General features: G+C 56.8%; 11 protein-coding genes across 11 annotated transcripts; 4 read left to right on the top strand and 7 right to left on the bottom strand.

The window, feature by feature from the left end:
* The first annotated feature begins 18 nt into the window (after window positions 1-18).
* On the top strand, window positions 19-1,685 carry ACRALDRAFT_1062640 (uncharacterized protein). Its single transcript, XM_071016641.1, has one exon. It carries the CDS (start codon window positions 250-252, stop codon window positions 1,405-1,407), a length of 1,158 nt encoding a protein of 385 aa, XP_070876016.1. The 5' UTR covers window positions 19-249; the 3' UTR covers window positions 1,408-1,685.
* Window positions 1,686-1,932: 247 nt separating this feature from the next.
* On the bottom strand, window positions 1,933-3,746 carry ACRALDRAFT_1049237 (40S ribosomal protein uS5). The gene is made up of 4 exons (XM_071015585.1): window positions 3,345-3,746; window positions 3,218-3,247; window positions 2,871-3,128; window positions 1,933-2,758 (listed from the first exon to the last, which is right to left on the bottom strand). Exons 1-4 carry the CDS (start codon window positions 3,597-3,599, stop codon window positions 2,501-2,503), a joined length of 801 nt encoding a protein of 266 aa, XP_070876015.1. The 5' UTR covers window positions 3,600-3,746; the 3' UTR covers window positions 1,933-2,500.
* A 249-nt stretch (window positions 3,747-3,995) lies between these two features.
* ACRALDRAFT_1081023 (uncharacterized protein) lies at window positions 3,996-5,788 on the bottom strand. Its single transcript, XM_071019098.1, has 2 exons — window positions 4,517-5,788; window positions 3,996-4,454 (listed from the first exon to the last, which is right to left on the bottom strand). Exons 1-2 carry the CDS (start codon window positions 5,470-5,472, stop codon window positions 4,400-4,402), a joined length of 1,011 nt encoding a protein of 336 aa, XP_070876014.1. The 5' UTR covers window positions 5,473-5,788; the 3' UTR covers window positions 3,996-4,399.
* Window positions 5,789-6,056: 268 nt separating this feature from the next.
* ACRALDRAFT_2135176 (uncharacterized protein) lies at window positions 6,057-6,696 on the top strand (the record flags this gene model as incomplete). The annotated part of the gene is made up of 4 exons (XM_071024090.1): window positions 6,057-6,198; window positions 6,263-6,294; window positions 6,364-6,427; window positions 6,492-6,696. The coding sequence occupies 4 exons, from the start codon at window positions 6,057-6,059 to the stop codon at window positions 6,548-6,550; spliced, it is 297 nt and encodes a 98-aa protein (XP_070876013.1). The 3' UTR covers window positions 6,551-6,696.
* A 402-nt stretch (window positions 6,697-7,098) lies between these two features.
* ACRALDRAFT_2026933 (uncharacterized protein) lies at window positions 7,099-8,124 on the top strand (the record flags this gene model as incomplete). Its single annotated transcript, XM_071020429.1, has 1 exon — window positions 7,099-8,124. The coding sequence occupies one exon, from the start codon at window positions 7,099-7,101 to the stop codon at window positions 8,122-8,124; it is 1,026 nt and encodes a 341-aa protein (XP_070876012.1).
* A 366-nt stretch (window positions 8,125-8,490) lies between these two features.
* ACRALDRAFT_2102309 (uncharacterized protein) lies at window positions 8,491-9,504 on the bottom strand (the record flags this gene model as incomplete). Its single annotated transcript, XM_071023099.1, has 1 exon — window positions 8,491-9,504. The coding sequence occupies one exon, from the start codon at window positions 9,502-9,504 to the stop codon at window positions 8,491-8,493; it is 1,014 nt and encodes a 337-aa protein (XP_070876011.1).
* Window positions 9,505-10,932: 1,428 nt separating this feature from the next.
* Window positions 10,933-12,756, top strand: ACRALDRAFT_1075723 (uncharacterized protein; the record flags this gene model as incomplete). The annotated part of the gene is made up of 4 exons (XM_071018423.1): window positions 10,933-10,946; window positions 11,183-11,289; window positions 11,351-12,127; window positions 12,192-12,756. The coding sequence occupies 4 exons, from the start codon at window positions 10,933-10,935 to the stop codon at window positions 12,470-12,472; spliced, it is 1,179 nt and encodes a 392-aa protein (XP_070876010.1). The 3' UTR covers window positions 12,473-12,756.
* Window positions 12,757-13,134: 378 nt separating this feature from the next.
* ACRALDRAFT_208887 (uncharacterized protein) lies at window positions 13,135-14,388 on the bottom strand (the record flags this gene model as incomplete). Its single annotated transcript, XM_071022531.1, has 2 exons — window positions 13,135-13,152; window positions 13,213-14,388. 2 exons carry the CDS (start codon window positions 14,386-14,388, stop codon window positions 13,135-13,137), a joined length of 1,194 nt encoding a protein of 397 aa, XP_070876009.1.
* Window positions 14,389-15,454: 1,066 nt separating this feature from the next.
* On the bottom strand, window positions 15,455-19,309 carry ACRALDRAFT_1075722 (uncharacterized protein). Its single transcript, XM_071018422.1, has 4 exons — window positions 19,237-19,309; window positions 18,984-19,169; window positions 16,100-18,901; window positions 15,455-16,039 (listed from the first exon to the last, which is right to left on the bottom strand). Exons 1-4 carry the CDS (start codon window positions 19,251-19,253, stop codon window positions 15,835-15,837), a joined length of 3,210 nt encoding a protein of 1,069 aa, XP_070876008.1. The 5' UTR covers window positions 19,254-19,309; the 3' UTR covers window positions 15,455-15,834.
* Window positions 19,310-19,563: 254 nt separating this feature from the next.
* ACRALDRAFT_1075721 (mitochondrial 37S ribosomal protein mS38) lies at window positions 19,564-21,439 on the bottom strand. Its single transcript, XM_071018421.1, has 2 exons — window positions 20,944-21,439; window positions 19,564-20,860 (listed from the first exon to the last, which is right to left on the bottom strand). Exons 1-2 carry the CDS (start codon window positions 21,275-21,277, stop codon window positions 20,148-20,150), a joined length of 1,047 nt encoding a protein of 348 aa, XP_070876007.1. The 5' UTR covers window positions 21,278-21,439; the 3' UTR covers window positions 19,564-20,147.
* A 271-nt stretch (window positions 21,440-21,710) lies between these two features.
* ACRALDRAFT_1041447 (uncharacterized protein) lies at window positions 21,711-22,981 on the bottom strand. The gene is made up of 2 exons (XM_071015216.1): window positions 22,931-22,981; window positions 21,711-22,881 (listed from the first exon to the last, which is right to left on the bottom strand). The coding sequence occupies exon 2, from the start codon at window positions 22,834-22,836 to the stop codon at window positions 21,952-21,954; it is 885 nt and encodes a 294-aa protein (XP_070876006.1). The 5' UTR covers window positions 22,837-22,881; window positions 22,931-22,981; the 3' UTR covers window positions 21,711-21,951.
* Window positions 22,982-23,276: the final 295 nt, after the last annotated feature.

Below are 23,276 nucleotides of genomic sequence, written 5' to 3'. Positions count from 1 at the left end.
CCATCCTCAACCCGTCCAAGCAGCCTCACCAAGCCCTCGCCGTCTTTCTCTTTCTCTCTCTTTACTTTCAATCTTTCAGTTCTGTGAACTCTTTAACTTTTACTTCTTACACTCTCTCAGTTGCCAGCCAACTATCCAACTACAACCGCGAGCCGGTCTCTTTTACCACAATCTTTATAAACCATCTTCGATTCTTGTCTTCAACGGAAAAAGAAAACAAAAACTAAAAACAAACAACCAACCGTCAAAATGTCTGTCACCTACAAGCTCGTTCTCATCACTGCCATCGTGGCCTACGTCGAGGCCCGCTTCGGCCAGGAACAAATCCCCGTCGCCGCCATCCAGGCTCTTGACGGCCAGTTCGGCCAGTCGGGCCAGGCTGCCACCCTCGCCGGCCAAGCCCCCGGCACTCTCCTCGGCGCCACCGACCCTTGCGACAAGCTCCGTCTCGCCGACGACATCGTTGCCACCCTCGGCGACGACCCCGCCGTCCTCCAGGCCGCCGCGGGCCTCGTCGCCGCCGAGCAAAACTTCAACCCCTTCGCCACCGACATCCCCAACATCTGCGGCGACCCCAGCCTCCCCGCCACCCAGGCCCTCCGCGGCATCACCCCGGCCGTCGACCCGGACGTCGCCAATTCCGACCTGGCCAACCAGCTTTCCGCCCAGTCACTGCAGAACCCCTTCAACGCGAACGGCCTCTCCGTTGCTGATGTTATGATTAACAACGGCTTTGTCAACTTGGCCATTGACGGACAGCCTGCCAATGCTGGTGCTGGCGGCAATGCTGGTAACGGCAATGGTAACGGCAACGGCAACGGAAACGGTAACGGCAACGGCAATGGAAACAACAACGATTTCGATGACGACTTCGATGATGATTTCGATGACGAGGATGACGAGGATGACGATGATCTCCTCTGCGGCAATCCCGGCAATGGCAACGGCAATGGCAACGGCAATGGCAACGGCAATGGTCAGGGCAATGGGAATGGGAATGGCCAGGGTAACGGCAACGGCAATGGCAATGGTCAGGGTAACGGTAACGGTCAAGGCAACGGCAATGGCCAGGGCAACGGCAATGGTAACGGCAACGGAAACGGAAACGGTGCCGGCGGCGCCGACTTTGGTCGCTGCGACCCGCGCATGGACATCCAGTTCGGCCGTGGCAACCGCGTGGCCGACGAGGGCACCTTCCTCCCCATCGACCCCCTGGTCGCCGAGGGCCAACAAGACGCTCTCAACCCCAACATCATCACCAACCGCATCTGCGACCAGCTCATCAACGTCTGCGAGGCCAACGACGCCGCCATCTCCATCTGCGAGGAGGCCCAGGCCCAGGTTGAGGCTTCAGGCGACAGGAGCCCGGCCGCTGCCGACCTTTTCAACAGCCTCCTGGGCTTCTGAGGTGGTGGCTCAGGTTGGAGTAGGTAGGAGGTCATTGCTTTGGTTTGGGGCGGAAAAGAACCCTGACATGGGCTTCATTGGACATGTTGTGACTATGCATACGGTAGAGACTTCAATGGGATATTCTGCAGGACTGGTACAGGCTCTCGTTTCAACGACAATATGGGGAAACGAATGCGGTAGTTTGGCGCATTTTCTTCACGCCTGTCATGGCTATTAGGCTGGAGTTTGAATAACAGCGGTTCATTTTCATGAATTATAAGACCTTCCCTATTCTCATGACTTGAAATGTAAACTGAGGGACATGACCATGGATTTTGTCTCTTGAGAATCATTCTGCCACCTCTACCCTGAACTCACACGACATCCTGGCAAGTTGGTTCTTCTCACCTTTACCTCATGCACAAGGTCCCCCTTTGTCGTATCCAACTCTGGTGGGTCAGGGGCATCTTGGACGCAACAGCATGATCCTAGCGCACGGTCACGTAACACGTGAAATGAAGTGAAACTGATGTTCCATGCCTTGGGCACCAGGAGTCTCGAGTGAGGATTTTCCATGTCGGGCCCTGTCGTCACCTACAGCCTTACGAGGGCCATCCCATGCCATTACATTTACGTATGCTGGAGTGGAGCATGCTTACTGCCCATAATCGACCATGACAACTTGAGAGGCTTACCTCCAAGCTGCTTGTTGGTATCCACTCAAGAAGCATGTCCGTTTGCCAGTTGCATTTCGCATGTTGCCAGACCTCTGGTAACTACTCCCCAAGGATGTGCAGGATAGTACCTGGACACCAGAATGAGGCGTGACACGGCCCTACATTTTCCCTTGATATGACCGCGACGCATCATGTAACGTCGTCATAAAAGTTAGTCCCGGCCAGATTCCATGCAGACAAATGACCACGAATGAAATTGATCCGGTGTGTGTATTCAGATCCGAGCTAGTCCATAAGCCGTAATTCTCATGCCCTGGCCAACCCTTGACGATGCAGTCAAAATACGCGCAAAAGAGGAACGCCACTCCGTTGGTGTAACAAACCCCGTCCCCTTTTCCCACGTGCCATTCCCATCTCTACTGCTCTCCCTCCCTTCAGTACTTCTTGCCTGCCCTGAGGGTGTCGGCGTACTCGTCCAACGGGCTCCGGATGAGCTTGGTCTCCTTCCAGAGGTTGGGGGTGAGGAAGGCGTAGGTGTTGGCGACGGCCGCGAAGGTGGCCTTGAGGGTGTTCTCGAGGGTCTTGGTCGAGCCGGCCGAGGAGGTGTAGGCGTCCTCGACACCAGCGAGCTGGAGGAGACGCTTGACGGCGGGAGAGGCGACGAGGCCAGTACCGCGGGGAGCAGGAATGAGCTGAGCAAACATTTCGTTAGCCGATCTCTCTGATCTCTCCTCAACATATGCTCCGACATGTCTTCTGACACATCTTCCGCCCGCCCATCCCGGGAGAGCATTTTATACGTACACGAACGGTGACGGAACCGCACTTGCCCGACTGCTTGCAGGGGAGAGAGTGGGGTTGACCAAGGTTGGTACCCCAGAAACCACGACGGACGGGGATGACGCTCAGCTTAGCGATGATGATGGCGGCGCGAATGGCAGTGGCGACTTCCTTGGAAGTCTTGACGCCCAGGCCGACGTGGCCAGCGCTGTCACCAATAATGACAATGGCCTTGAACCGGGTACGCTGACCGGCACGGGTCTGCTTCTGGACGGGCTTGATCTGTTTTGGGGGTGGAGACGCGTCAGAAATCATGCTCCCAGTATCTCGCCTCGAGTTACCCTCCCATTCGGGGGTTTGGGCATCCTCACCTTCATGACCTCATCCTTGAGGGTAGGAAGCTAGAAAAATCCCCCCAAAAACAAAAAGTCAGCCGTCTTCCATCCTCTCTCTCTCGATGCACGAATAATGGGCCTCCTTCTTCGATCGGTTACGCACGAATTTGTCGACAATCTGGTACTCCTTGATGGGTAGGGAGTGCAGGTAGATCTCCTCCATGCTGCTGATCTTGTCGGCCTTGACGAGACGACCGAGCTTGGTGACGGGCTGCCACTCCTTCTCCTCGGGCCTGCCGCGGCCACGGCCACGACCACGACCACGGCCACGACCCCGATCACCGCCACGACCGCGATCGCCGCCTCGGGCACCGAATCCACCTCCACCGCGAGGGGCAGCGCTGCCTCGATCAGCCATTGTTGTGAATGTGTCGACTTGTGTGAGAACGTGTGTCGTCGGGAGGGAGGTGTGGTGTCGAGAGCGGTTCCGTTCAATTGTCGGCACAAGCGAGTTGTCGAGGTGGGTGGAATTTCGGTCAACCTTTTTTTTTTGCGGGGGTTCCTGACCTCACTCTAGCTCCAAACGAAAATTGGTGTGGTCGCGGGTTACAGTTGCGAGCCCTAATTCCGTGTGGCCTAAGAATTGAGGCACTCTTTTTCGTGCCAATGAGATGGTGGAGTGGGACCCACTTGTTCTTCGGTGAGTGTTTCTCACCGAGCGCTGAGAGACTTCAATTGGGGTACCTCGGGACGACAACGGGCCAGGTTTTTGGAAACACTTCACATCGTAATCGTCACGGGCTCGTACAAGTTTCACGTAATATAGATCAACGAAATCCTCTTTTTGACTTATAGGAGTCTAGGCAGATTTAAGCACAGCGAGGCGATTTAAGCACAGCGAGGCCCTGGATTCTGTTACACGCCCAGCTTCATTAGTCGTGCTAACCCCGAACTGTTCCAAGGCGCTGTTGTGAATGCGATTCTCTGCCAGCCTATGAACGGCAGACAGGTGGACGAGTACAAATGATTTCCCCATCTCTTCGTATAGACCCATCCAAGGAGTAAAGCAGCTCAACCCGGCCGATGTGACTTTCAAAAGGAAGAAATAGTCGAGTAGGTATGTGACCCGAGATGCCGTGATGTCAGGAGAGGAGATGATCCTGCATTAGATGTGACGGCATGACGACCTCACTTTGTTGGTTCTCCACAACTCCGGATTCACTCCGTCTTCCTGATCAATGAATCAGAAGCAGACACTCGCTGAGCCCATTCCCTGCGACATGTATCAGTATCAGAATGCAAGGGAAGTGACGTCCAACGGAAAAGGGCACTTACGTCCAGCTGCCGTCGTACACCTGGCGATTCTCCGCAGGCCCATACTCCGCCACCTCGAGAGCAGCATCGATGACGCAGGAGGTGACGCCGGTTCCACAGCTCGAGATGACGGGTTTCTCGGGGTCGACACCCTTCTCCTTGAAGATGCTCCGGAGCTTTTCCGGCGGGTAAAACCCCTTGGTCTCGGGGTCGAGAACGGCGTTGAAGGGGATGTTGATCGAACCGGGCATGTGGCCCGACGAAAGGCCGGGACGGGGCTCGGGGTCCTTCCCGGTAAACCGTCCAGGCGGCCGGGCATCGAGAACCTGGACGCCCTCGGCACCCTCCTTGTTATGATCTAGGACGACCTCACGCACTCGCTCAAAGTCGGCCACCTTGGTCGAATCCAGCTCGGGTATCGGGTACGTGCAGCATTCGACGTCGTAAATCTCTCCGGTTTCCGTCGGGAGGCCCTGCTCAACCCAGAGTTTGAAGTTATCCAGGACGTGAACGTTGGAGTGCCCGAAGAGTCTGAGGGTCCACGCGACGCGGGGTGCACTGAAGATGCCCAGCTCCTTCGTATCGTAGACCACCACGGTGTCATCTTTTCGGATTCCCAGTTCGGACATGGTGGCGGCGAAGTCTTTGCCCAGGGGGAGCATGTGGGGGTACGGGCTCCTCAGATCGGCGACCTTGTCGAGGTCGAAGAATTTGGCCTTGGGGATTCTCTGCTCGATGAAGACGTCGAAGCCCTTCCGCCCGTCGTTGGGCAGGAACCAGGCGGCGCAGAGCGGGACGACGCGCGAATCGGTGCTGATCTTGGTGGGCGGGTTCTTCTGGAGAGCTTCGTGGAGCTCCTTGGGGGAGACGAGGTAGGAGGAGAAGGAGCGTCGCGAGCCGATCATGGTGGACTGGAGGACTCTGGCGCCTAATTGAGGCATGCCAGCTCGAGCCGAGCGGTGGAGGAAGTTTACCATGTTGGGCGGGATGTGGTGACGAGGATTAGGTGGAGAGGTGGACAGGTCGGAGGAGGGGATTCGTGTTGAAGGAGGAGTCAAGGCCGACGCCGACAGGCAAAGTCAGACGCCAGAGAATTCAGCCACCCGCAATGCAAGGTTTAATCTGAATGTGGTCGCTACTAGGGAATTCGGAGACGATTCATCGCGCCCGCGGAAGTATTGGAGACGCAGACAAATACGGCTAGTCGAAGAGGTATGCGACAGCTAAAGTGATGGGTTAACTAGAAAGTGGGAGAGGTTGTCGACGGTGATGATAAGGAGCGGGACAGTCGGGGATTCATTGGAGGCCGGGGTGGGGGTGTTCTCGGTATAACGAAGGAGTGAAACGCCAGGAGCAGGAGCTAGGACCACCACCAGTTGGGTGGGTCGCATTGGGTGATTAGGTGATCGTCCTCGTATCAGCTTCCTACCTGTACGAATACCTTCAGTCAACGGCCAACTCTGAGGACACTACCTACGAATGAAAGGACACGAACTTGCATAAAGAATACCGACAGTCGAAAAGCTCGCATTCCAAGTTAGTAGCCAAGGAAGCTCTCTCGATGAAGGTCACGATTACCCGATGGGATACCGTCGCTACTTGGCGATGGGACATTCCCGAGGACGACGTCTGTGGCATCTGTCAGGTTCATTTCGACGGCACATGTCCAACTTGCAAATATCCAGGCGATGATTGCAGCCTCTGTAAGTTTCTGCTGAACGGGGCAGGAGGACCCAAGGAACCGTTCAGCTAATCGCAGGAATCAAGTGTCTGGCAAATGCGGTCACAATTTCCACATGGTATGAACGCTCATTGCGGAGAACGTCTTGTTACATCTAACAATATAATAATACTTGACTGCCAAACAGCACTGCATCATGACATGGATCAAGCAAGACGCCGCAAAGGGACAATGTCCCATGTGCCGACAACGTATGAGCCGTCCCTCCAGGTCGAGTGTCGGCCATTTTTGGCACCATACTGACACGAGTACCAGATTTCGAATGGGCCGACCAGTCAGTTGAACCGACTGACCAAACCGAAGCGGAGGAGTGAAGTCTTGCGGTTGACAGGTCTGCTCGGTTATGTGGCCTACCTCGGAGAGGTCTGGTTGTCTTTTGGTGTTGGGAGGACTCGATGATACCCATTAGCTTTTGTTTTGACTCGATCGTGGCCTGGTATTATAGCATTTTAGGAATCGATGAGAACCAGAGTCTGCGTGTATCTCTTATCTGGCTTGAGATGCCATGGTTCCCGACGTGACGATCCTGGGATTCACGACACGACCGCGATATCACGTGCCGATAATGATTTCCAGGACCGGCATCGCCCGACACCGCTGGCGATAAGGATATCGATAAGCCGAACCACCGACCGCCTACCTACGTACCTACAGCCCGCTGTACACACAGCTTCAACAGCACTACCTTCGTTCTTCCATCGCTTTTCTCATGTTGAGTCTCTTGAACATCGCCTATATTACGGCACAGTAATGATGAACACATCCTACGAGTACAGAACCATTGCCGAACAGAAATCTGCCTAGTGACCAGGCCCCATCCAACATCTCCGGTCCACATCCCAACATCCACAGGCAACCCATCATGGCGGATCTTGGACCGTTAAGAACAAGCCCCGACCCCTGCACTCGAAACGACGATGATAATCCAACGACGCATGGAGATTCGACATCCTTGCCCCACCAAGAAGCGCCGCACCGATCCCCTCGCGTCCCAGAGGAACAATCACAGCCACCAGAGCCAACACCCGCGCCGCATCCCGTTCCCAAGTTCGAGGCCCCCGGTTTCTTCACCTTGGTCACAAACACAAGGTTCGGCGCCGCACTCGCCGGTGCGCGGCAATCGACCCGCCATCCCCGCGTCCACTACATCTTCGCCGACGACGACCCCGCCACCCTCACCGCTGCGCTCGCCGACGCCCACGACAGCGATGCCAACCAGCAAGCCCACCCCCCTTCGCCGTCGGCGTCGACGTCTGCACCGGAGGGCGAACCGAGAAGACCCAGGAACCACGCCATCCTGGTCGATGTCGTCCCCAACACGGTCGAAGGCGAGGACAAGGCCGCCGCCGCCTCCGCTACTGCCGGTGGTGATGGTGGCGGCGTCCTCACCGCCGGTAGCCAATGGCGTGTCGCTTCAGCGTTGAGCCTGAGTCCCGATTTTGCCGTCACGGAAGCGCGGATCACGCGGATGGAAGAGTCGTCGTCTGCGGGGAGTAAAACCGGCGGCCCGAGTGGCGGGGCGAACCCCGGCAGACAAAAAGAAGAAGAAGGAGAGGAGGGAGTATCGAACGGAGGGGCGCTGATGCTGAAAATCGAGGGCGTGGAGCTGGCGGAGGACGAGGCGGTTGCTGCGGGTCCAAGGGATCCGGGGGCATCGCTTCCGGGGTCCGCATCCTTGGGGAAGGATGGCCCCGACGCGAAGGAGGACTACGCTTCGCTCATGGACGAGTTTGACAAGCAAATGTCCATCTTGAGGAAGGTCAAGGCGGCTGGGGAGCAGTGGGTCAGGGCGGCGGAGGAGAATCCGTCTGGCGGGGGATGGGAAGTGCAACTACGGCTGACCTCTGATAATGATGAAGAAGACCAGGCAGAGAGAAAGGATCCATGAGGGACGATATGAGCCTTTTGGGGAAAGCATGTCGGTGTATTGCATTTGTATTTTGTGCTACACTGCCGGTGTTCCGTTTTGGTGTTGTCTCACTAGAGCCGGCGTTGGGGGATTCATAAGACCGCTGTCCAAGAGTATGGTTGGGCCTAATTTCGACGAACAAGCTACGAACTCGATACACATAATGCTGGGCGTAGTGTCGGGAATGAAGGATGGAGGTTTCGCGACACAATGGTGGAATTTATGTTAACCCGTCAAGAGGAGAAACAGGGCGATGAATGTCTAAACTTTTATATTCATGTTAATCCGTCTCGGTTTCGCAACCTGGCCTTCTACGAATGGTGTGCGGTGCAGCCCCATGACCACCTAGCCGAGCAAAGATTCCACAGCCGCGTCCACCTCTTCCCTATTCCCGCAGATGAGTCCGCCCCTCTCGTCGCAATCGGCCACAGGCGTCTCGAGGATGCCGTTCCCGGTGGACGGGTCGACGGCCTTGCCGCCGACACACTCCATGACCAGGGCGACGGGACACAGCTCGTACAGACGGCGCAGCTTGGCCCTGGTGGAGCCGGTGACGGGCGAGACGTACAGGCCGTTCCCCTGAACGAGGGTGTGCACCAGGTCCGGGACCAGGCCGCCGCAGTAGCGGAGGGTGTACTTTTCGACGATGAAGCGCTGGATGAGACGCATGTAGCGGTCGTCGTCGGCGGCGGAGCGCAGGTTCGCGGGGGCGAAGTAGCGGGTCTTGAAGGGCGGGTCGGTGAGGCGGATGTCGGAGCGGATGATCTGGTGGGCGGGGCTGCTGTCGGAGGGGTCGATGCCGACCTCGAAGCAGGCGGGCGGGAGGTGGGGGATGCGGAGGGCGACGATGGCGGTGGTTCGGGGCCCGTAGACGCCGAGTACGGCGGCGACTTGCTTGGTGGCCGGGGGCTGGTTGAGGGCGGTGGTGCCGTCCCAGATGCTTACGATGGTGCCGACGGACCAGTTGGGGGCGATGATGGAACTTCCGTCCAGGGGATCGAAGGCCACGGTGTATTGTTCGGAAGAGGGGGAGGGCGTCGCCGGCGTCCCATGGGCCGCGTTAGGGCGCTCGACCGGGTCTTCCTCGCTGCTGGCAACGGCTACGGCGGGACACCGAGCGAGGGCATCTCGAATGACGTTCTCGGCCGCGACATCAATGTTCAACTGATCGTCGCCAAAGGCATTGGCAGTACCTACAAGAGCGACATGATGGGCGGCTTGTAGGGTCTTGGAGACGGCGGCGATGGCATCGATTAGGGTAGGGAGCACGGAAGTGGTAAGAGATGAACGGCTGTCTTGAGGAAGCACTGACTTGAGATGGTGCTCAAGGGCAGTGGTAGAGGATCCGTTGGGGGTCATGGCGGTAGGTGGGGGGAGGGCTGCCTATGCGGCTTTCGTTAGGGTTCACACTCGCACACTTGTGTCCAGACCCTCAAGTTGACGTTGTGATGGTTGACCTTTTTTTCCGCTACTCCAAGTATGGCTTGTCGAGCTGCTACTCCCACGGTTGGGAATATGAGAACCACCGACATGATTTCATATTCGTATTACTTTGCCGCGTCGAGCACACATTCGAACCAAGAGTTTGAGGGATTTGCGGACCCGGAGCCAAGAGGCGGAGGGGTGGATCATCAATAAGTCCAGCAAGATGAGAGCCATCGGAATGGGTGGGATTGGTGGAGTCTTGTGGCAGACCTTTGGCGGCGGTGCTATATGCTATGATTATTTTGTGTTATCTTCACTGTTGTTGGTTGTGATTGGCCTCTGCACAATGAGCTTGATAGTCATTCTAACTCGAGGTCTAAGAGTTAGTAGACCTCAAGCAACGCCGAGGATAGATGAGTGATTTCGAACCAAGCCAAGGCTGGTTAGTTGGTAGAAGGAGGGTGAGGCTGTTCTGTTGGCAAGTCATTATTTTCATGCTGAGTAATGCATATTAGAGTGAATTATGTAATTCAGCCAGAAATAGATCACGGAAGGTCTTACTGTGTTAATACAAGTCTATACTGTATCGACTCGGTAGTCCCTTCCTGGAAACCCCTGAAAGTAAAACAGGGGTCGCAATTCGGAAGAAATGATTCGTGGCCCTGGCGTCTGTAACACTTGTTTGTCTGGACTCGGGGTTCATGGCCCAGTGTCGCAGGGCGCTAAGACGCCAACTCCTTTTTTTTTTCCCCGGCACCTGCGACGTCGAGTGTTCGCGACCGACCAACTCCTTCTCAAGCTCGCGATACCTCCGACTTGTCCCTGTTTCCTGTTCCGTGTTTCTTGATTTCCCAATTCTTTCATTCGTTTGACATATCTGGGACTGAATACTTCTTTTTTTTTGTTCCTCTCTCCCATTGCAAGTTGTGCAATTTCCATCCGACTTGAATCTTCATGAATTGACCCCTTTCGTCCATTCCTTTTCTCGTCCTACTAGCGATTCGAAATCAGCCTTGGTTCGAACATTCCAATTCCGACTACGACGTCCGGCCGACAATCCTCTCGATAAACCGTCTCGTCTTGTCTTGACTCTGCACCGACCATCAGGGCTGCCTCCCCTGTTTCCAGCTCCTTGGCTCACACGTTAACCCGTAACTTGACTTCGACCCGACTTGTCCTCGATTCCAACCTCGCCGCTCATTGCTTCCCCCATACCGACCCAACCGCCACACTGCTGCCGTTATTCCGACTTGACGCTTTCAAGGCGCGTACTCTGCTGCTTACATCACGACATAGGGGCTTCCCCACCACAGTCCTTGACAGCGCATACGAAGAGGCCTACGCGCTTCTATCAACGCCACGATGAGTGTATGTGTGCTGGGATTCGTGCCCTCATGCTTCTTCTCCCCCTGCGCTTGGCCCTCCCAACCTGGGAGCTTTCATCCAGCTTGTCCCACTACCATCTGATCTTCCTCACTAACACAATACCCGCAGTACGGGTATGTTTTCGACGCCACTTCCTACGCTTCGCCGCCATCATATCCATCCTATGCCGACAAGCCGAGCGTTCGCTTCCCATATATTTTATGACTGACTAGATTTCATGCGACAGATACGGAGCTGGCCAGAACCCTTTTGACCAGCGGGACCCGAATCCCTCGGCCAACTATGGCAATCCTCCCAGCTACAGTGCACCATATGGTGGTGGAAATGACTACGGTATGCCTTATAAGTGTGCTCGCCGAACCATTCAAAGACACATACTCACCGTCCTCAACAGGGTCGAACGTAGAGATGGCACCCCTTGCCCAGAACGCTGGTAGTTTTGGGCAGACCGACCCCAACGCCATCCTGAACGAATGCCGCTCCATCGACAAGGGCATCGACGAGGTCGAGCAGAACCTTGGCCAACTACGCATGCTCCAGGATCGCGCCCTCGCCGATGCCGACACCTCGGCTTCCAGCTCCACCAAGCGCCAGCTCGACGCCCTCGGCTCCCAGACCATGGCCATGTACCGCAGCCTCGTCGAGCGCGTGCGCACCGTCAAGTCCAACCCGGACGCCCACAGCGCCAAGAACAGCCCGCAGGTCGGCCGCGTCGACCGCCGCCTGAAGCAAGTCATCCAGCAGTACCAGCAGATCGAGGCCGGCTTCCGCAAGAAGAACCAGGAACAGATGGCCCGCCAGTACCGCATCGTGCGTCCCGACGCTGACGAGTCCGAGGTGCGCCAGGCCGTCGAAGACCCCAACGGCGGCGCCGTCTTCAGCCAGGCCCTCATGCAGAGCAGCCGCCAGGGCCGCGCCCGCGCCGCCCTCACCGCCGTCCAGGACCGCCACGCCGAAATCCAGCGCATCGAGCAGCAGATGGTCGAGCTGGCCCAGATGTTCCAGGACATGGACACCTTGGTCGTCCAGCAGCAGGCCGCCGTGGCCCAGATCGAGGCCAAGGGCGAGGAGGTGGCCGAGAACCTGGACAAGGGGAACCAGGAAATCAACACCGCCGTCGCGACCGCGAGGGCCACGCGCAAGAAGAAGTGGTGGTGTCTGGTCATCTGCGGTACGTCTGATCTGTCGCCATCGCATCCCATCAAAACTTGGCCCGCTGATTTCTGTTCTTCTAGTACTCATTCTCGTCATCATCGCCGTCATCGTCGTCGTCTACTTTGTCGTCAACAGCAACAACGGCGGCGGTGGTGGTTCCAGCAACGCAAAGCGCAGCATCGACCTCGACTCCCTGCCTATTGTTCACACCGTCCCTATAGATTCGGACGACATGCCCCAAGTCTTCAAGGACAGCATGGTACGGCCGGGCGCGGATTGGCAACCAGGTGCAAACGCGGCACGGGATGCCGCCGCCGTGCGCTATGCCCGCAGGTTGAATAGGGTGCCCATGAGATTCTGAGTCTGTCCACCACGCGCGGACTCCCCCCGCAAAACTGATTTTTCTTTCCCTTGTAAACCGCGCATCCTCATTACCATCATGCGTTGCTTATTTCATTTTTTTCCGGGTCGGTCGGTTTCAGGCTTTCATGGAGGAACATATCTCGACTTTTGTCACGGCGTTTGTCCCTTTATATACATTTCTGTTTCTGTGCCTTTCAGCGTCACCGGCGTTGGCATGACTGCTTTGCACTATAGTCTATTTTAGTCCTGGACTCGATCATATATCCTTCTCTATTTCTCCCGTCTTCCACTCCAGACGTCTTGCTGCCATGTTGATTACATACCTGTCGGAAGAGCGCATCTCTGCCAATCCCTTCATTTGGGCTACCTTGGACCAAAACAGCCAAAAGGTCATGCTACGAAATGTAAGAACACTCCTCAGCTTTGCCCAGGCTTCCGTACGCAACGATGATTAACAATGATTATCATTAGCTATTAAGTAGTCTGTGCCATACAATATCCGAATGATGCCCTGTCGTTTCTGTCATTTCTGTCATTTCCCGTCGAGTTCTCCATCTCGACTCGCACAAGTCAATGCCATCGGAAGCATTCCCCATGATCATAGCCAGTCGTCCCTCTGAAAGCCATGCACCAAGTCGATAAAGCCAGCATCTTTCACAATCATGTGACGCCACTCGCCTAAACAGTCTCTGCAGGGCCCTCAGGCCAGTCGACTTCCCATTCCTATCCCCGGGGTACCGGCAGCGGTCCGTTGAAAGTCCTGCGACGCACCAACCCGCCCGGCCGAACCACCAATGTTCTTCCGTTTAGCCTACGACCTCCTTGGTGGATGTCCTGGGCCTGGGCCGGCGGTCTGGCGCCGCCATGGTTTTGTTCTTGTCCGGGCTGCCTAGAGGGACCGGGCTGTCTGGACGGTCCAGGCTGTCCAGGCTGCTCGGCATGCGGCTGACCTCTGGTCGGCATGTCATCGACCCACCTGATGCGTCTGCCACTCTTCCCCTTTTCTCGCGCCTCCTTCTGGCCCTGTTGCGCCTGGTTGTCATTTGGACCCTGGTCTATGGCCCGGCGGGACGGTTGTCCCTGGTCTTCCTGCCCCTCTTGGTTCACCTGATCTTCCAGGTTCATCTCATCTTCCTGGGTCTGACCGTCCGGCAAGGCTGTGGCGGGAGTTGCCCGGCCGAAATTATTGCGTCGGCGAGGGATTCGAAGCTTGTCATCTTCGGGTCGCTTCCCCAGAACCACCATTCGGCTCGGGCCCCGTCTGAGTCGTACGGCGTGGTGACTCCAAGTCCTCTCCCAGTCGCCGTTCCTCTGCATCACCATTGCGTGGCGGAGTTGGTGGCCCAGACAGCCGGAGACCACGCCGGGCGGGTTCTTGTGACGACCATCCTCCTCGTCGCTCTCGTCGTCTTCGTCTTTGGTCGGTACATCCACTTCTAAGACGAGCGGTACTTTGTCAATCCAGTTGTCGACCGCCCAAATCTGCTCGTCCACCTTTTCTTTTCCATCCCCGTCTTCGGCGCCCTCGATTATGTTCTGAGGGTTTCCATCGTCGCCTCGGGCGCTTACCATCTCACGTTGGGAACTTTCCTCGTCCTGGAAGCTGTCCTCATCTTGGGAACTGATCTCATCTTCCGAGATACAGTCATCCTGAGAGCTGCAGTCTTCTTCTTCATTGTTCGTGTGGCCAAAAACAGCAGGACCACACAGGCAGGCACCGGGACGGATGGGGACCTTCAAGTACTTGCTGTAGCGAGGACAATATTCCGGGTTGGGCAAGCGTGGGTCCTCCAAAATGTTGGTATGCTTATTCTGGGCGACCTTGAAACCCCTGAGCCATAGTTCACAATGGGTCCAGTTGATACGGCGTTTGCAGCTGCAGAAGGGGCAGTAGGCCAAGTCTTCAACGCACATGGTTGCTTGTGGTCGTTGCACCGTTATCTCTCTGTCACGAATTTGGTTAGCTTGTTCTTCTCGGCGTCCTTTTTTGTTCTCCGTGAAGATCTTTAGGCGCGCTTTGGGTGTATCTTACCTCTGTGAATCCCGTAATGGTTTAGGCACGTATTATGCGCGCCGTGATAACTAGAATCAGGCCAAGGGAAATACCGGATGTTATGACCAAGGATCATAGGCATTAGTAAAGCCCGGAAGGAATTATCCTCTTGGTCCCAGTTTGCCAAAGGGAGGCCAAGGAGTGAGCGTATGGCAAAGTGAAGAGGTGGGATTTAGGAGTAGACAAGAAGGGATGTTCTTTATTATGACCCAGGCCTTCTTCTCGCGTAAGGGAGAGAAGAAGTCAGCAAGACCTCTTGCCAGAAAGTGTTCATAGTATTAACTTACCCGTGATATGCAGAGTATATAAAGGCTCTGTGTATGGAATTAGGCACTGACCGTGCAAAGGTCTTGATCTCGGATATTTGTTCGCGCGTAAGGGATCAGAGTTGGTGACAGAGTTAATACAGGACCCAGGGTGAGTCTGGTGAAGAATAGTCGTGGTGATAGAGCCCTCGGTAAAGGTGCTGTCTCTGTTATTGTTGACTGGAAAATGATTATATGCAAGTCACGCGGCCAAGAAAGAAAGAGTAGTCAAAATAGGCTGCCCAGGTACCGTGCCTACCTATAGCTGTTGAAGGAAAGGAAGGAAGTTAGTGAAAGATATTAGATAGCACCGTGAAGCAAGTAGGCAGGCACGGGTACATGTGGATATGGGTTATTGACGATGATGAGTTGGATGTTTCTACTAGTGGCGGGCCTGGAAGTGTACAAAGTATGCCGCTCTTGCCTTTGCTACCCTCTTATGCCTGCGCTAGATGAATAGGTAAGATAGAGAAGGAGAAGGCGGCAAAAGGAGAAGGGGGCAAGGTGGAAACGGCCAGGGTAGCTCCTTCCCAGTGGCATAGGAGAAGGAGAACGGGTGGAAAGAGTCGGAATAGCTCCTTCCCCGTGGTACTTGGCTGGTACAGTAAGGGGCAGTTACATATATGAGGCGAGAAGGTACAACCCAGTAGTCCTTGAAAACCTTCTCGGCGGCAGCCTTAGACTCAACGGTCATCAGCCGCAAAAACTTTCAAGTTGCCAGGAAATCTTCTCACAGCCCACAGCCTCGCGATGACAAAGCTAAGTCAGCATGTCTGCAAGTTGGAACGGAACGTATGGGACATATGGGCCCGTGTTGTTTCCAGCCACTGCGGTACGCTGAGTACTCTATCAACACCGTTCTATGACTCCAAACTCCCCTCGAAAGAAACGAATAACGAGCCTTTGCAACCCCATGCCAAAATAACGGGAACGAGAAAATGCAGAGGTCCAGGGTGCATAGCTGATCGAACCCGTCTCCCTCCCTCGTCAGTCCTTACCCATCTAGGCCTTCCTTCCCGATTTCTTCGCCTTCTTCCTCGACTTCTCCCCGAATGCCTCCTCGTACACCTCCGCTGCCGTCGGCCCCGCCTTGCGCTTCGCCTTGGTCTTGACGCTGACGACCGCGCCGGTCTTGCCCGACTTGGTCGCGTCGAGCACCTGCTTCTCCGCCTCGTCCCATGCCGGCGCGTCGACCTCAATCTCGTATCTATTGGACGTCTCCGTTAGTATAGTCAAGTCTCCAGGGTAGTTCGCTGGGCACTCTTACTGGTCAAGGGGCAGAGAGTCGATGAGCTCCCGCTGCTTCTTGCGCAGCTCCTGCAGAGCCTCATCGCCCCCCTCGTCCAATTCCTCCTGGAGCGTCGTCTCCAGGGGTACGAACCGCTCGTCGACCTTTTCGTCCTCGTGAACGCCCATAGCGTCCTCCCGACTGACACCAATGGCGTTGCCCTGCGGCAGTTGGGCGGCCACCGCCTCCGACACCAGCGAGCCAAAGTGCGCCGTGACCTTGCGCAAGATCTTGATGAACATGGCCAGGATCTGCTGTGATGGGAGCGCGAGTTCCTCGCTGATGGCATCGACATCCTTCCGCTGTAGGCCGATGGCCAGGAGAATGGCCTGCTGTACGCCCGTAAGTTTCACATTGGCCTTCAGCCGCCCCGTGAAGTAGAGGTGTGCAATCGCCGGCATCATGTCGAGAATGACGTGGTAGTCCAGCATGTTGTTCGCATACGACTCGAGACGCTTGAGATCGAAAGGTGTCAGCAACCCGTCCAGGTCGGCCTTGGTCAGAGGCATCGGCTCCTGCGAGTCCAGCTTGGCCCCGGCGTTGGCCGACTCGTCGATGCTCAGCGCCATGACCGATGGGAACGTCCGGAACTGATACGAGAGCAGCGACAGGAACCGTCGGTGGAAGTCGCGACAGAAAGCCCCGAGCCACGACCGATCGCCGCTGTTCTCCAGCGGTCGGATCATCACGCACGTGTGCTCGCCCGTCAGGTCGTTCACCGTCTGCCGAAGATACACCGGCGCAAACTGGGCCCGTTTCCAAAACTTGTGCAGCTGCGAGTTGAGACCGTAGCCGACACCCACGTAATCCAGAGCCTGCGGCTTCTTCTCCGACAGCTTGGAGAACAACGGCGGCATTTTGTTGATGTCCCGCACTTTGATGTTGTCGTCGAGCAGCGACGCGTTGGCTAGCTCGCTGTCGGTAGCACGGGTCACCGTGTCTTCCATGGCCTCGTCCTCATCGTCGTTTTCCGACAAGCTCGTGAACCTCCCCTCGTAAAAGTCCACCAGTAGCTGTAGCGCCTTGGTGCCGTATCCCATGCCTACGTATTCCGGGTTCGTGGCGATGCGCACCACGCGGCCGCCCGAGAGCGTTGCGAAATCCTCGTCTTGGAATTGCTGGCTCACTAGCCACGGGATCATGTCTCCCGACGGCCGCTGGCCCCGGCTCAGCGAATTGAGGACGCTCTGCCGGCTGATTTTGCCTTCCAGTGCCACCTGGATGACACACAGCGGCTCCGGGAGCCGCTGGTTCTCTTCCGATATCGGCGGCACGAGGGCGTACAGTTCGTGTGCCGGCGCATCGCTCATGAGCTGGAGGTCATCGGGCGAGTTCTTGTAGTGGCTGGCCACGTACAGCGCCACCATTTGCTGGAGGAACTTTTCCGAGACCGGGTGGAAAGAGAAAAGCGTGTCACGGTTGACCTGGAGGAGCTGGCACTGCGAAGGGTCCGGGCAGCCCTGGCCGCTCATCTTCGCCCTGGGAAGCGTGGCATCCAAGCAAAGCACGGTGTTGAGCCACTTTTCCACGGAATCCCCCTTGGCGTATCGGATGGGTTCCGAGAGGGTGGTCTCGCGCAGCGTGCGACTGGCCTGGTATCCGGTTGACTGGTCCTTGGACGCCCTCCCTGTAGACCGGTCCGCCACGGTGGTCTCTGCGTCGGCGGTGGCGCCCGGTCGAGACTGTTCGCGAAGCTGCTTGATCAGCTTGAGGGACAGGGACCGGCCCGTGCCCTCGTAGCCGTTGATGGTCGACGCCATGAAAACCAGGTACGGGCCCATCAGTTTCCGCACCAGGGGCAACGGGATCGCGGCCGCTTCGTCAATCACCACCAGCTCCGCCTGGCCGAGGACATGCGCGTCCTGCGGCCTGATGTACTGGATGGTCTGGCGATGCTGCCTGTAGATGTTGACGCGCACGATGGCCTTGTTGAAGTCAGGGTTGGTCGACTGGATGATGGAGTAATCGGCGTGGTCCGCGTAGCCGAGGGCATCGAATCCCTTGAAAATGAATTCGAAGAGCGTCTTCAAGTTCTCGGGCGACGGCGACGTGATGAAGATGTTGCTGTACCCGTGGGCCACGGCCGCGGCGACGGCAACACCCATGGCGGCCGACTTGCCGCGACCTCTGGCGGCCGTGAGGGTGACGGTGCTGCGGAGCGTCTTCTCGGCGATGGCGTCGACAAAGGTGAGGAGCGCCTTGGCCTGGTCGACCGTCTTGGCGAGGGTGACCAGGGAGCCCACGGGCTGGGTATCCCGGAGCGACTCCTTCATGCTGTCCAGCTCCACCTCGGCCTCGGTCTTGGGCTGGTCGAGGTCGGGCGGCGGCAGGGCCTTGACGTTCTTGCCGCCGGAGATGGGGAGGACGTTGAACTCGTCGTCGATGACGAGGCACGAGTCGCAGCTGCCGAGGGAGAGGATGAAGCGCTCGTTGAACCGCGCCACGACGTCGTGGTGCGCCTCGGTCCGGTACCGCGAGTGGACGTCCATGGACAGGTTGTAGAGCTGCTTCAGGCTGCTCATGCCCTTGAGCAGCAGCACGACGAGGCCGCCTCCCTCGACCGTCTCGATGGTCCGCGCGAGCGTGTTGGGCGTGATGGCTTCAAAGTCTTGCAGGATGCACATGCCAAACGTGTTTCCGAGGACCTTTTCCGTCTCCTTGTAGTAAACGTATCGGATGTTGTGTAGGGACACGAAGAGCTCAAAGGGATCCTCGGCGTTGGCTTCGCGGATGCCGCGCTTGATGTCCCGCTTGATCTTGGCCTCTCGTTTTTTCCGGTGACTGGAGGAATTCGCCAAATCATGTCAGCCATCAATGTATTTGTCAAGGAACATACTTCCATTCCCATCATTCGAGGACATACCTTGTGAAGCCGAGCAACTTGTGCTTATACGCCCACATGACCGACTTGTTCTGCCGCACGTCCATTTCGGACCTGATATAGTGCAGTTTGACAATGGCATCCTTGGCATTGTCGCCTACGACGACGAAAAAGCTGCGCTTCTTCTCCTGTATGCCATTCCGAATGAGCGCGGGGATCCGCGAATCTCTACAGCCGGTCGTTAGAGGCCGTCTTCCAAGATCCTAATGCAGGGAGATGGGAAAACTTGACGTACACTTGTTTCCGTGACATGTTGAAGTAAGCCGAGGAATATAGTAGAGGGCTGTGGTGAGCCGCTAGAAAAAGATGTTGCGGACAAGGACCAGTCGCGCAAAGACACAGCACTTCCTCTCTGCAGCTTGAGCTCTCACTGTACCAGCAAGAATTCCAAAATTTTGGCGGAGAACATTTTCTGCCGGGCGGTGAAGAATTGCAGTGGAGACTATTGTGAGACGTGGGGGTGGCTGTTAACCAATGACAGTGGACTTTACTCTTTTCTTCAGCCTCGTCAAGGTGGCGTTGCGAGTACTTCGTACTTAGTACGTACAACGTAGAATCGGACGTTTTACAGTGAAGGAAGATGGTTTGCAAGCTAAATATTTCGCATCTTCCAAGTCGTAGACTATGAATACATTTGATTGTTGTACATTACATTTATACAGCGGCACAAAGCTATGTATGACTCACGCCATACCCTCATCGGAGAGAAGTCTCAAGAGGAAGCGTCTTCAACGATGGGACCTGGGGCAGCAGAGCAGTGCATCGAACAATTTGACGAGTGAATCCAGCCATTTTGATATGACGTCGCATGCCGTGCGGCAGTCTATGAGAGAAGACACACGATAGGGGCCGGGGGGGAGCCCGTCCTATGCAAATGTATGCTCCCATATCTCAGCCTCCTCTTCTAGCGGCCAGAAGGGCAAACGGGAAAAAAATCATCAGAAAAGTCCTGACCCCAAAACACCGAAATCGAGGAAGAAAAGAGACCCCTTTGTTTCTGCAGATGGGTTATGCCGGAGACAGACAGACAGGGAGGTACAGATGGAGAGATCGAGTGAAGGAGATCGAGTGAAGGAGATCGAGTGAAGGAGATGGAGAGAAAGTCCGCGAGTCGCGTTCCCATGACCAACGCCCATTCCTCATCCCTTATACCCTATCCAGCTTCCGTCGCAGGTTGCGAGTACGCTTCATGAGCTTCTTGTACTTCTTCTTCTTCATCTTGAGCTTGCGCTGGCGTCGGACGCTGATGGCCTGCATGGTGCCGTGGGCGGTGGCCTGGGCGTCCTGGAAGCGCATCTGGCGCAGGGCCATGCGTTCGAGGAAGGTGCGCGGGGCGCCCTCGTGGACGATGCGGGGGCTGTGGGCGACGACGCGCACGTTGCCGTCCGGGTCGGTGGACTCCTCGATGGTGAAGAGGGCCTTGTAGACGCGGTGCTGGGGGGACTCGTCCAGGAGCTCTTCGGCAGCGGCCTCCATGCGGGCTGCTGCGACTGTTGCGTCGCCGCCGGCCGGCTGGGGTTGCGGCAGCGGAGGGGGCCGGAAGGGGACGAACTGGCCGGCCATGGCGTTGAGCTGGACGTAGACGCTGGACTCGCTGCCGTCGGGGTTCTTGAGGTCGATCTTGCGGACGGGGTCGCCGTTGGCGTCGGCCTCGGCGTGGTCCGAGATGGTCATCTTGGCCATGGCGCCGTCGAGCTCGTCGGCGGTGCGGGAGAGCGTGCTGATGACCTCGGAGACGTTGCCCGCCCTGGAGCGTTTGTCGAAGATGGAAGCAAACGTCTCATCGGTGATCGTGCGGGGTATGCTGTGGGTGACGGATATCGGGCGGTGGAGGGAGAAGAAGGTCGACAGGCCGAGGGCTAAAAACGGTTGTTGGTTAGCGGTCGGATGAGAGAAAGAAAACCAAAGAGGGAAGAAGAAGAAAAAAAGGGAAGCGAGTTACCTTCTTGAGACAAATGTTGGGTGCTGGGCACGCTGGGCAACTTCTGGGAAGCCACGGCATCCTTGGACTTGCGTTTCCTCTTCTCGCCGTTGGACTTGGGCTCGCTGGAGCGGGACGAGGCAGAAGCCGGGACAGCGGATTGCCGCGGGATGTCCTTGGGACCGTTGTCGGAGCTGGAGGGTTTCGAGGAGGAGAAGCGTCGCTGGTGTCGACCGGGCCGGGCGACGGTGATGGTCGCAGGTGCACCTGCGCGTGGTGCCGAGGCGGTTAGGGACGAGACGCCCTGGAGCGGCGAGACCGGGACAGAAGCCACACGGCGCACCGAAGGCCACATGGTTCTTGTTTCGTGTCACCGAGTGCGCACGTCTAGGTAGGGTAGAGCAGGAAAAGTTAACGGGGAAAGGAATGCCCGAGGAGGCATTCGGTGGTTATGCAAAGTGGTTTTTCTTTGGCGCTGGGTCGGGTCAAAGGTGACGCTCGAACGATTCCGGGATTTGGCCGTTGGCGAAAAGATGCACAAGACTTGGTTGGGTTGGAGTTTGAGCCACCTGATATGTCGCACCTGAGGCAACAACCGGCTTAGTCATCGGTTTGATTATATAATGGTCTCCACCAGGGGGGATTAAGGGTACCGACTTAGTAATACAACGGTTTGTGCACCAACTCGAAATCGATCCTATCTCTGTTATTTCTTCGTTTTCGACCCATGAATGCAGCACAACTACTACGAGTTTGTCATACAGAGAAGAAGGACAAAGACATCATGTGTCATGTGCTGGCGTATGAGTCTTTTCTCATGTGTCCCGTGATGTGCACTTGAGCCCCCGCCTTCTCGGCTCCGCCGCTTTGCCTCTGCCCCCACTACCAATACGCCACTCGGACGACAAGGCGGACATCATCTGCCGTTAGATGTTCCCATTCTCAGACACCGGGAAGATGGCCCATAAAATACAAAAGGAAGAGACGAAAAGTGGTCTACTCGAACATTTCGTACGTTTCTTTGACCGCTCATCCTTCAAGAGAAAAACCAACCTCTCCCGCTTCCCGTCCCATCCTGATCAGCATCTCGCGCATGCGCTCCGCTGTCCCCCTTTCCCTCTCCCCGAGCGCGCTCAGGTCCACCCGATCCACCCAATCCCTGAGCCCATGCTGCAACACATTCCGAGCCCGGAGCGTGCTCCCGTCCGCACGCCCGGCGCTTCCATGCAGCGTCATCCTCTCCCTCCCCGCCTCGTAGACCCCTCGGTGCAAGATGTTGTTGTTATAGAATACCACGTCGCCGGCGCGGAGCTTCACCCTCGTCTGGCCCGGCACGTCGTCGGCGTAGGGGTCAGCCGCCCGCTCGGCGTCGGTGCGCGCCCGCGCGTGCGAACCGGGCACCACCACCAGGCTCTCGTCGTCGTAGAGCGCCAGGTTCCACTGCGCCGAGAAGGCAGGCTGCCGCAGCCGTGCCAGCTCCTCCTCAGCCGTCGCTGTGGCGGGGATGTCGTCGCGGTGCCATCGCAGGGCAAAGTCGGCGTCCGGCCGCACCAGCAGGTTGAAGAGCTCCATGACCAGGTCGTCGTCGCCGCACTGGAGCAGCTCCTTGGTCGGCCCGATCACGGCGTCCGAAAAGTAGGTTCGCACGAAGAGGGCGCTGCCTGGCATGTCCGGGTGCATCAGACCCTGTACCCCCCAGATGCCCTCCGAAGGTGGGTTGTCCGGGCTTGCCTTGGGCCAGGGGGGAAACTGTTTGGGGAGCGTGCGTACATGAGGCCATTCCCCGGCTCGGGCGAGAGTTGCGATCTTTTGGGTCGCTTCGCGGAGCTCGGCAAGTTCCTGGGTTGATAAAACCGAGGGGACGATGACGAAGCCGTCTCTGTTGAGATTGTCCAGAAGGTTTGAGGCAGTCATGCTGTGATTACAATGTTCCAAACGAGCAATGATGGTGGATTATATCTGTTCCTGCGGTTAATACCCTAGACGCACCATTTCGACACTGTCTTACCTGGTCGGCCTGCAATATTCATGGCTTCGTTGAGGATGAGGGGAAGAGCAGAAGGGGCATGTTGACCACTTACCCTGTCGTCAAAACCAAGGGCTCCTCATACTGCGGGGGCACGCTGACGATCGGCTGCTGCGAGCGGTAACCAAGTTAGTCCGGGCGTCCCTCGTCCAGACGTGTACCTCTTTACCTCTTTCCTCTCACCGCAATGCCGATGCTTTCCAGAGGCCGACTCGGCCCGCACTCGGAGCCCGATGACCAGCCCCCAAAGAAAGCAAGCACACGTATTACGGTCGCGGAGGTCAAGGGACGAGGGGTGCAACCAAGGATATTTACTTGGTGGTGATGC

The sequence above is a fragment of the Sodiomyces alcalophilus genome (genome assembly GCF_042370955.1).
Source record: "Sodiomyces alcalophilus JCM 7366 unplaced genomic scaffold ACRALscaffold_3, whole genome shotgun sequence".
Classification (NCBI taxonomy): Eukaryota; Fungi; Ascomycota; class Sordariomycetes; order Glomerellales; family Plectosphaerellaceae; genus Sodiomyces; species Sodiomyces alcalophilus.
Note: the sequence above shows the minus strand (reverse complement) of the source record. Positions and strands in the feature narration are given on the sequence as shown.